Here is an 11,514-nt window from a genome sequence, read left to right on the forward strand (position 1 = left end):
CTTTAAAATAAAAAGGCAGCCAGGATGAATCAAGAAATTGAGTAAATGAAGAAGAATTAATCAGTGATAAGGGCAGAAAGAGGAAGTGTAAGGTTTAATCCTGCTAGGGCATCTGCATGGATGTGAGCAGATCAGAGGGGCTGAGACATGGCTGGTGTTCAGAACGCGCTGGGAGTCAAACTCCTTGGATGCTTCCTTCCTATCAGGACTTTCTGACTCTGGAGGTAAAAGAAACCTAGTCTAGAACATTCCCCAGGCTCTCCAGAGAGAGCAGAGGCCTACCTGACCTTGGCCCAGAAGCCTGGTGCGTGTGAGCCTGTGTGTCTGTGTGTGTAGTACCTCTGTACATGTCCGTGTATGCTCACATTTGTGTGCATGTACCTACATGCTTAGATACATGTCTGTGTGTCTGCATATATGTCTGTGTATGTGTGTGTCTGTGTCTGTGTGTACACATGTCTGTGTGTGCTAGTATCTGTATGTCAGGGCCCAGCCCTGGAGTTGTGTGGCCAGGATTCTAGTCCCCCACTGCTGCGTTTCTGTGTCCTCAGAGGAGTGGGCACAGCGTTGTTCACCCCACCCTCCTCTGGGGTGGCTGGCAGGAGAGGAGCCTCCCAGCCTGGCAGGAGGAGGGGCCTCTGAGGTGCAGCACGGCCTGGCTCCCAGCCCTGACTGTGCCGCAGAAGCACCAGGAGCAGGCTCAGTCCTTCTCCAAGGATAGAAGATGGGGCGACTGCAGAGCTGTGTCCTTGAGGCAGCTCAGCAAGGTGGATGGGGTGTGAGGCCCAGCCCAGGAGAACAAGCAGGGTGAGGGCAGTGTGGACAGCACTGGCTCCTTATATCAGGGCTGTGAGCTGGCCTTGGAGGTTCCTGAACAACTACAACTCAATGGCTCTGGGGCTTCCAGAGTGGCAGCCTCAAGGCCCAGCTGTGGGGCCCTTCAGAGAAGGAAGAGGAGTGGGGAGGGGAGAGGGGCAAGGGGAGCAGATTGACAGCCAGTCCTGGTGTGTGTTTTCCATGGGCCTATTTAAATCTCCAAGGAGCTGCGTGTGTCCAAGGAGGACTGAGCTTCACCCTGTGTGAGAAGAGCACCAGCCCGGGGCAGGGAGCCCCAGAGCTGAGAGTGAAGTCTAGGGCGCAGTGGGAAGTGAGGTCACTCACAGTCCCTGGGAGGTGGGAACCACCCCATTGTCCATCTACCAGACAGCAGATACATGAGAGGTGCCCCCACACCACAGGGTGCTATTCGACCATTAAAGGAACGAAGTGCTGCTGCTGGTGCTATGACTGGGTGACCCTAGAGAATATTCTGGTAGGTGTAAGAAGCCAGATGTGAATGGCCACACACAATTCCACTTAAATGAAGTGTCCAGAATAGAGAATCCAGTGAGACAGAACGCGCCACAGCAGTTGCCAGGGACTGGGCAGGGCTGGGGTGGGGCTGAACGGGGGTGTGGAGGTTTGAGGCAGGGTGACGAAAATGTTCTAAAGTTGACTACGGTGACAGCTGCCCAACCCAGAATGTGCGGAGAAACACCGAGCTGTGCACTTCCAATAACGTGTGATATAGTATGTGAATCACATCCCAATAAAGCTTTTATATTAAAAAAAAAAAGTGGGTGAGAATTAAAAGAGAGAGCAGATATGGCCAAATGAGGATCATTCCCTGGAAGCTGGAAACAGCCTGAGTCTGCGAAAAGCAGCAACAGGAGAAATGGCGTGGAAGCGAGGGATCTTTCAGCACCTGCGCCACGGAGCACTGCTCGCCCATCTCAGCGACACTCGACACTTGGAGGCATTTAGATCACGCCCAGGTTCTGCCTGGAGGCACAGGCCAGGAGGAGGCAGCGGCCACCCGAGGTCAACCAACTAAGAAAGGACCCGCACTGAGCCCCACCCCAGGCACACTTCCTCCCACGCTGAGATGAACTCCTGAATCTCACACATCTCCAGAGAAAAAAATGTGAGCCAGCAAGAAGGGAGAGAGCGAGGGAGAAGGAACAGAACAAAACCCTAGGATTGCAAAAGCAGCTTTTGCAAATAAATTATGGCTCCCAGTTGATCTATTAACGGGTGAACAAATGGGAATGTGGCTCCCCGCTTCAGCAACAAGCCATAAATAAACAAGCATCCTGCCGGCCTCTGGCCACAGCCCAGCCAAGGAGTGAGGGCTGGACTTTCTGGGGGAGATGCAGGCTCCCCCAGCCCTCCACGCACCTGCACCACAAATTGAGCTGCAGCGACGCCAACAGGGCATGGGGGGCCCTGCAGACACTGCCAGCTCCCTGTCCTCCAGCCACCTTGAGGGGTGCATGGCTGCAAAGTTTGGCAGGGCTCAGCAAACAGATGTTTTGAGATGCAGAGACACATGTGTGAGTGTCCAAAGGGCTGTTACAGAGCAACCTACTCCGTCTGGAACATTTCAAAGACCTTGCCAGGGTTGATGTCACCAGCCTGAGCCACAGCCCCCTCCCCACCACAGTTAAGGGCCCTCCTGTCAGTTGGAACTGGCCTTCCCCACACCTGCTCCTGGCAGGACACGGGTTGGCTTTGAAAGATGCCTAAGGCTGCCTCTTCCCTGTCCACCCACTCCCAGCATCCCCACATGGGGCAACTGAGTCAGAAAGCCTTGCCTCCAGACAGCCAGCCCTACGAGCAGCCGTGATGGTAGCATGTGTCATGGTCGGGACTCTGTCTCATCTCCAACCTTTCTTTTCTAACTAGGTGACCATAAGAAGCTCACACACCTAGCTGAGCCTCAGTGTCCTCAGTTCAGTTCAGATGACAAGGGCTGCTGAGCAGATTAAAGGAGATCCTGTATGTGGCACCCAGCAGTTGGCACACGAGGCATCTCACCCTGGGCTCCCGTGAACCCTCCAGCAGGCCCCTCAGAAGCTTCTGGGGGCTCACAGACAGCAGCCCAGTGTTCCAAAGCCAGCCGGCACCCCCTGGGAGTTTCCACAGGGTCCGCACACCCACTGGGTCAGTGGTCTCTCTGATGTGAGGTCACAGGATTGGGTTTACCTGCTGGTGACAGGTGGCACAGGATACCAGTCCTTTGTCCAGGTGACCAGAGGGGGTGGGGAGCCCTGAGTCTCGCAGTCCAGGGTCACCTCTTGGCCAGCCTTTGCTATGATCCTCAGAGGCACATCCACGTCCTGTGACCCATTCACAAGGATCCTGGGTTTGGCTGTTGGAGCAGGAAGCAGATGTGAGCAGGGCAGGGGCCATGGGACAGGTTCCCCTAGAGGTGGTCCTGCGACCTTGACCCTCGGGGGGCCCAGCAAGGTCAGGTGGCTTGCATCCAAGGGTTTCCACTCAGTTCCGCCCTTCTGAACCTCCAGCACCACCTGCTAGATGGCCGTCTTGCTCTGATGGCCCTGGGAAGGTCCCGCCTGGTCCTCACTGTGTCCAGGCCCTGAGAGGAATACTGGTACCCAAAAGCTCTATATGTAATTAATTAATCACATTTGGGATGGATGCTATGAAGGGGCTATTCCAGCATTTACAATAGCGGTTCTCAACCTGTGGGTCGCAACCCATAGGAACTGTATTAAAGGGCTACGGCATTAGGAAGGTTGAGAACCACTGATTTACAGTAACATGACTTGGCCCCAGGGGATCAGGGAACACTGAGATCTGATGTGTGGGAACAGTCAGCTGGGCCAAGAGGAGGGGGAAGAACATTCCAGACTGAAGGAACTGCACGGGTGCAAAGGCCCTGAGGCAGAATGAGCCATTCAAGATGCAGAAAAGAGACCAGAGGGTCTGGGGCAGAGAGAGGCAGGTGAGGGGCTGCCAAGGTGAGCAGGTGCCGTGAAGGGCCTTGTTAACATGCTAGCTTCTCCCTATCCAGTTTCAAAGGGCTGAGTGGAACCACTCTCTGCCTCCACGCCTGCTGAGACCCTCTCCCAGGACAGGGCCCGCCATCACTCACTGTTGACAGAAAGCCGCATCTCCTGGCTGGAGAAACCTACAGCATTGGTGGCTGTGCAGACATAGGCCCCTGCATCCTGGGCAGATGGCTGGGCAATGACCAGGGTGCCATCATCACTCACATTGTAGTGGGGGCCCCTGGAGGTCAGGGCATTGGCTTCCTAGGGCAGAGGCACAGGTGACATCATCAGAACCCACACCCCTCCCTACAAGGCACTGGCCCTACCTCTCCGGGTACCCTCAAGGTAACAGGCGCTGCCTACCTTGGTCCAGGTGATGGTGGGGGTAGGAACTCCTGAAGCGACGCAGGGGAGAGAGGCCAGAACCCCTTCATTGGTGACGTGGTGGGTGGCAGTGGGATGGATTCTAGGTGGCACTTTTATAAATAAACCAATCTCATGAGCCAGTGTTCATAGCAGCAGTACTCACAGTAGCCAAAAGGCGGAAACCACCCAAATGTCCACACACAGTGACTCATAAACACAATGTGGTCTACACACATCGCAGAATATTATTCAGCCTTAAAAAGGAGAGAATCGATTCCAACTGTGGGACATTCTACAAAAGGAAGAACTTCAGAGACAGCAAAAAATCAGGAGTTGGGGGTGAACAGACAGGCACGAGGACCTTCAGGGCAGTGAGACTGCTCTGCATGGCACCATGACAGAGGACACATGTCATTACACATTTGTCCAAACCCCCAGAAGGTACCACACTGAGAGTGGGCCCCAATGTACACTAGGGACTCTGGGAGCTGATGACACATCATTGAGGTTCATCACTGTAACAAAGGGACCACTCTGGCGGGGGTGCTGACAGTAGGGGGACGCTGTAAGGGGTGGGGACAGGAAGTGTGTGGGAAATCCCTACTTCCACTCAGTTTTTCTATGAATTTAAAATTTAAATTTTAAATGCTCTTAAAATTCCAGTCTGTTTATTTTTTTAAAAAGGAACTCTGACACCTGCCATAACATGGATGAACCTTGAAAACATGCCAGACAAAATCAGCCAGGCACAGGAGGGTGAATATGGTCTTTCCAAGGACACGAGGTATCTAGAATAGGCAGATCCCTAGAGCTGGACACCAGAGTGCTGGGTCCTGGGGCTGGGGGAGAGAGAGGAGGGGAGGACGTGGGTACTGGGTTCATTTGGGATAGCTGGGGATGACGCAGTTCTAGACATGGATGCCAATGGTGGATACCCAATGCAAATGCACTTAAAGCCACCAGACTGCACACTTCTGATATTAAGAGGATATATTTTATGTCACGTATATTTTGCAATTTTAAAAATCTCAACAGGACAATTAAAATGGCACAATATCTATAGCTGCCATTGCTTGGCCACCATCCACTCGCCCCCCAGACTGAAGGCAGCTGGTGCCCGGAGCTTGCGTGCTCATTCTGTTCTGTGGGACTCTGGAAAAACCATCTAATCTTCTGGGAATATCCATATGCCCAGATCAATGAAAAAGCTCATTTAACTCCAACTCCCTGCTCATCCCTTCAGGGATGGACAGACGAGAAATGGCAGAAAAAAGCATTCACAGAATACAGTGAACCTACAAACAGGTGTCAGATCCGCTCTGGGTACTGTCTGGATTTGTAGGCGTGAAAATGAGCAAGGGAGGGGTGACCAGGCATGGACAAGCCAGGAGGGGAAGGCAGAAGCCAGGGCTGTGACGCTGCCACTCTTGGAGAGGAAATGCTCTTCCAGATTCTCCCAGGTGGCCAAAGCAGCAGGTGGGGCAATATTTGCTGAATGGAAAGGGACTAGCCCAAGAGAGAACAAGCTGGTTCACATCAGCTCCGCAGGAGGCTGCGCCAGGCACAGAGGGAAGTCACAGGTGGAGAACATGTGAAAACAGACATGGAACCTGGTGGAGGCCTGGCACGTGGGACTTGCTCAACCTTTGGTGGCTGTGACGAGTTGGAATTAATGATGAAATAGGACTCCTGGGCTCTTGCCCTGGCCCCTTCCGAACTGTGGTTTTCCCCATAAAATGGAGGAACGGTGCATTCTCCCCTTGGGGGTTTTATGAGAACAAGTTAAAATAGAAGATGTTGACATACTTGAGAAATTACAAAATATAACCAAACTTAGTTTTAAATTTCTCATCTTACATTAAAGAGAACAGTGATTCCTGGTTGGGTGAGTGAAGGGGGTAGCAAGGCAATTGGGCAAAATACACTAGAATCTCTAAAAACGTGCAATCTCCATGACTCAAAACTTAACCCGCACCATTGAGTTCATCCTAAGAAAAGGATCAGTCATGTTTGTGCAGCATCCCCAGGGGGTTCACACCCGTGAGAAACCAGACAGGGCAGCTTAGATAACCAGGAGTCAGGCCATCTTACACGTCATAAACCTCTGAATATTTATGACAGAAAACAGTCATAACATGTCGCCAAGGAAACATGTAAGTGGCAAAACAAAGAAAATATGTTGAGGCCGGGTGCGGAGGCTCACGCCTGTAATCCCAACACTCTGGGAGGCCGAGGTGGGTGGACTGCCTGAGCTCAGGAGTTTGAGACCAGCCTGAGCAACAGTGAGACCCTGTCTCGAAAAATAGCTGGGCGTTGTGGCAGGTGCCTGTAGTCCCAGCTTTCAGGAGGCTGAGGCAAGAGGATCTCTTGAGCCCAAGAGTTTGAGGTTGCTGTGTTATGACGCCAAGGCACTCTACCCCGAGGTGACAAAGTGAGACTCCATCTCAGAAAAAAAAAAGCATGTCATCCCAGTTTGGTTTTAAAATATTTATAAAGAATAGACAAACAGGTGATAGAGAATTTATATATGAATTATATAACAAACACAAAAAGAATTTTTATGTTATATATAAAGAATATATATCCTCTCTACATATAGGGTCCAACATAAATAATGCCCCTTTTTCCTCACAACCTGCAGGATTCTACAGAAGGTGTTGACAGCACCAAAGATCAGATGCTCACACAGATTGAAATGGTAAGGTTTTTCTCTTATCATGTTTCTCTGCCAATTTCCATGTTTTATAATTATTTGTATAATACTACTACTTTAAAAAGGCTGTTGCTTCAACTGGGCCCTGCACATGCCACATACATACACAGCTGTATACACACATGTATTGTGCTATGTTTGGAGAGAGGTGTGTATAGCACGGAAAGGCACACAGTGAAACATAAAACCGGGCTGTTCTTAGCTTCTGATACTATGGGAGTATTTTTTTAACAAGTCAAATCCCTAATTTCCCAACAGGGGCTTTGTATTATTTGTGCAGTTTTTGTTTTTTGTTTTTTTTGAACAAAGGTGCTCAAGACCGAGGTCCCCTGCCCCACCCCCTCCCCTCTTTGGGGCCCAAGACTCACCCTGGACAACCAGCTCCACATCCCGGTGCTGAGAGCCAGCTGTGTTGGTGACCACACAGCGGTACCGCCCTGTATCCTCTCGCTGCGCCCGGTCAAGGTGGAGGCTGCCATCTGCACGGACAGAGTGCTGGCTGCCAGGTGGGAGCTGGGGGGTGGGAGGCAAGGAGTCCTTAGGCCCCGGGCAGAGGCAGCAAAGAGAGAAGCCTCGGGGAAACTGTACTGCCCACCTGATGACAGGGAGCAGGCTGGCAGAGGAGCCAGGGCTCAGAGAGAAATAGGAGCCTGAAGTCCATCCTCCCCCTACACGCAACCCTGCATGGCTAAGTGAACCTGAGCTCTGCACACCCGACCCCACCCCTCCCTGGCAGACTAGACCAAGGTGAGACACCTAACCCAAGCTGGGCCCATGAGAGACTCTCCCGGAAATGCAGGACTGGGCCAGGGCCTTCAGTGAGCAGGGCTGCAGCACTGAGGCTGCAACAGGGGCAGTTCTCCACATGAGGCCACAGACAGGGGGAGCAGGAGAGGGGGCTCCCGTGGCTCCCTAGGTCTGAATCATAAGGCCTGGGGTGAGGTGGGGGCATGCTGGTCCATGCTAAAGCCTGGGGAGACCTCTGTACAATGTCACCAGCCCATCCTGGGTGAGGGGCTCAAGAAACCCTCCAGTGCTCTGCCCCCAGCTTTCTCAGGCTGAGCACAGTTGAGCAGGTGGGATTCCACCTAGTGTCCCCACTGAGCTAACAGATGCTCAGCACTTCTGGCCACTCCCTGGCTGGCACTTGGGAGGCCCAAGGCCACTCCTTCCCCACGCACCCAGCAGAGGAGGGTCTTCGTGTGTTCGTCCTTCACTTAAGGCATCATCTCCCAGGGAGCCTCCTCCCCACCCCACCCCACATGCCCTGCTCACATCTAGTTACCCAGGCTGCCCAGGGAGTCACAGACATGAAAACATGCTTCTGCAGAGCCTGCTTGCCCAGGAGCAGGTCCCTATCTGTGCTGCACGTCACATCATGCCACCACACGGTAGCTGGTGCCCACTCAGGGCTCAACAGGCATATGTTGAATGAATGAATGAATGAATGCCTCACCAGTGCTTACTGTACCAAGGGCTGTTTGGAGTAGAGAGTTAAGTCAAATTCTTAGTCAGGAGAAGTTCACAGTTAATATGAGGAAAATTTTAAATGCAACACACCCACGGTTCTCAAACTTGGCTACATATTGAAAATATCCAGGGAGTTTTAAACACTAACCATCTATTTCAAAATAAGGGGTTAAAAAGAAACTACTTGATCTGTATCCCCAAAGGTTCTATTTAAGGGGTAAGTTTGAGACCTGAGCACCAGGATATTTTAAAACTCCCACAGGTAATTCCAAAGTGCTGTGAATTTGAGAACCTGGAGGGACACACACACACAAAGACCCTCCTGGAGCTGCAGAGGTCAGCACGCCCTTTAGAGGAGGTGGCCCCTAACCTGGGGCTTAGAGTAGGGTCAGCAAGCCTTTTGCAAAGGGACAGAGATTTAATATTTTAGGCTGTATGATCTCTGCCTCGACTATCCAACTCCACAGCTGTAGCATAAAAACAGCCATAGACAAAGCGTAAATCAGTTGAATGTGGCTGTGTTCCAATAAAGCTTTATTTAAAAAACAGGCCATGGATGGGACATGGCCCAGGGGCTGCAGATTGCAGATTACTGTCTTAAAAGGTTGTAAAGTTGGGCTGTGGTCTCAGGTGGGCCTGAGTTCAAGCCCAACTTGGGCCTCTTAACTTGTTACATGATCTTGACCATGTAAATTTAGCTCTCCTAGCCTCAATTTCCCTCTCTGTAAAGTGGGGAAAATAACAGGCTCTTCCTTCCAGGGTAGGTGGGAGGAATAAAGGTGATGACAACACAAAGCAAGGTCCTGTGCTGACCTAGCATGCTCACTGCTGGTATTAAAGGATAAGAGAGAGGCAGCCCAAAGTGGCAGGGACAAGTATACTGGTGGCAGGAACAGCCTGGGCTAAAGCTCAGATATGGCAGAGCAGAGGGCTCCTCAGGGAGTCGTGAGCTGTCTGCCAAGGGGCCTGACTCCACAGGCAGTAGGGAGGCTGGCGGGGGCGGAGCACAGCTGGAGGCTGTTCCACCAGCCTGGGTCAGGGTCAGCAAGGCCAGACACACAGCCACACTGCTGCTGCCTCCCTGAGACGCCCGATCTCTGCTCATCTGCTGGAGTCTCAAATGAATTTGGGGGTGAGGGCCCTGCAGTCTCAAGGGCATGGGGGAGGACAAGGCAGAAGAATGGAGGAAAAGGAAGAGGTGAAGAAAGAGCCAACAGGAGAGAGAACCAGAAAAGAAACAAAATCAAGAAGATATGAATTGACAACGCCACCTCCATGTGCCCAGCAATACACTAGGTATCCAGGGCACAGGTCACCTCTCTGCCCTGGAACCTTCAGAACAGGGTGATGACAAATGCATGGTGTTTGGGCCACCACTAAGTGGCTCCCCAGCCCACAGCTCTCACAGAACACAAGATTGTCCTACTGAGCACCAAGGGGTCCAGCAGCCACAGCTGACCACTGGCAAGACTTAGAGAGTGACAAATGCCATCAGCATGTTATCGAGAGGGTTCTGGAATGAGGCAGGACAGAAAGGGAGGAAGGATGAGACAGTCCAAAGCACGGAAACAGTAGAGCAGAGGCTGAGGCATGGGTGTGGCAGAACCCCTTCCCCAGGCGCCCCTCCTGCCGCATCCTGAGGGCCCAGCACTCACGGGCCGGCCAGCCTTCAGCCAGCGCCTCTCCGGGAGGGGTCTCCCAGCCAGGATGACACAGGGCAGGGACACAGGCTGCCCCTGCAGGACACGAACGGTGGGGGCACTGCTGGCGATCTGTGGGGGGACTGCGGGGAAAGGAGATGGTGTCAGCCATGCTTGATCCCCTGCAGGGGTCATCTGGGAGGCCCCACTCCCTCAGGAAACAGGTAGAAACATCAGGATTGGGAATCTAAAGTGTTGAAGCACCCAGAACACTGCCCAGGAAACCAGGTTATCAACACCCCTCCTGGAAACCCAGCCCCGGACACCTCTATCCCAAAGGATGCAGTGGTCCTGAGGGGCCTCCCTGGGGGTGCTCACCTCCCACCTGTACCCCCAGGGAGCACCCGCTTCCCTACCTCCTGGGGCCCTCTGATCCACCAGTGAACTGTGTCCCGTGATGACAAGCTGGACCTTGGCCTGGGCCTTTCCAAAGACATTTCGAGCTTCACAGACATAGGGGGCCTGGTCTTCAGGAGACACACCTGAGGGGCAGGAAGCAGTGGCTGCGACTGCCAGGGCATCCCATCCCACAGCACCCCAGGGCAGGCGGCCTCGGCACAGGCTGCCCTGCACAGGCTCAGGTGGGGGGCTGGGAGGGCAGAGAGTGGTGGGGACACAGGAAGCCTTGGAAGGGTGAGGAGGCCTCAGCTTGCTCATCTGTCAAATGGGTCAAATGGGGATAATCAACAGATACCTGTGCCTTGCAGTGTGATTGGGAGGATCAATGAGATGATGCAATAAAGTAAACAGTAGTGACAGTAATTGTAGAAGAGTAATAACGGCAGCAGTAACAGTAATAATAGTCGTAGTGATAGTAGACACAGGCATCGTATTAGCAGTAATAGTAGTAGCAGTAATCGGATGTGGGTCATTACGAAAGTTTTAAGACACACTAAAATCAAGAAATGTAAAATCCACGTGGACAAAACAAATGGAACCCTCCTGGTGGCACCAACAAGCCTCGCAGGGTGAGACTTGCGATGGTGAATCACAAAGGACACTGTCACCTGTGTTTCTTAGAAGTGAAATAATGGACCACAACACAGTCTGTCTCAAAACTTTCCTAGTGACCTACATAGCTGTAATAATTACAATACGGATACAGGTTTGCATGCGCCTGTTGGCTGATGCCCAGGAACCACACTAAGTACCTCACACAAAGTACCTAAAACCACCCTATAAAGTGGCCTGTTAACGAACCCAAGTGGCAGGTTTTAACCTTCTGATTATGACCAGGTTCAGAGCAACAGAATGAGTAGTCCAGAGTCACCCAGCCAATGTGTGACCCAGCGTCAGCCTATGCCAGGTCAGTGCTAAGGTCAGTGTGCTGCTCCCAGCCACCCACCTGGGGGAGTGAGGGCATTAGGAGACATCCCACCTCCCCTGCCCGCCCTCCCCAGCTCCACTCTCTTACTTTTTTTTTTTTTTT

At 52.4% G+C, this 11,514-nt stretch overlaps 1 protein-coding gene across 1 annotated transcript in view; it reads right to left on the reverse strand.

Annotated features, from left to right (window-relative positions):
* The window catches only part of HMCN2 (hemicentin 2), a 142,732-nt gene that overhangs the window by 85,696 nt on the left and 45,522 nt on the right, over nucleotides 1–11,514 (reverse strand). Inside the window, exons 17-22 of the mRNA XM_012808266.2 lie at nucleotides 10,472–10,567; nucleotides 10,041–10,168; nucleotides 7,284–7,428; nucleotides 4,200–4,312; nucleotides 3,938–4,097; nucleotides 3,025–3,190 (exon numbers count right to left, since the gene is read on the reverse strand). Coding sequence (XP_012663720.1) covers nucleotides 3,025–3,190; nucleotides 3,938–4,097; nucleotides 4,200–4,312; nucleotides 7,284–7,428; nucleotides 10,041–10,168; nucleotides 10,472–10,567 — 808 coding nt within the window. The remainder of the gene's footprint in view (nucleotides 1–3,024; nucleotides 3,191–3,937; nucleotides 4,098–4,199; nucleotides 4,313–7,283; nucleotides 7,429–10,040; nucleotides 10,169–10,471; nucleotides 10,568–11,514) is intronic.

Source organism: Otolemur garnettii, unplaced genomic scaffold (assembly GCF_000181295.1).
Source record: "Otolemur garnettii isolate 467f Iridium unplaced genomic scaffold, OtoGar3 scaffold00087, whole genome shotgun sequence".
Taxonomy (NCBI): Eukaryota; Metazoa; Chordata; class Mammalia; order Primates; family Galagidae; genus Otolemur; species Otolemur garnettii.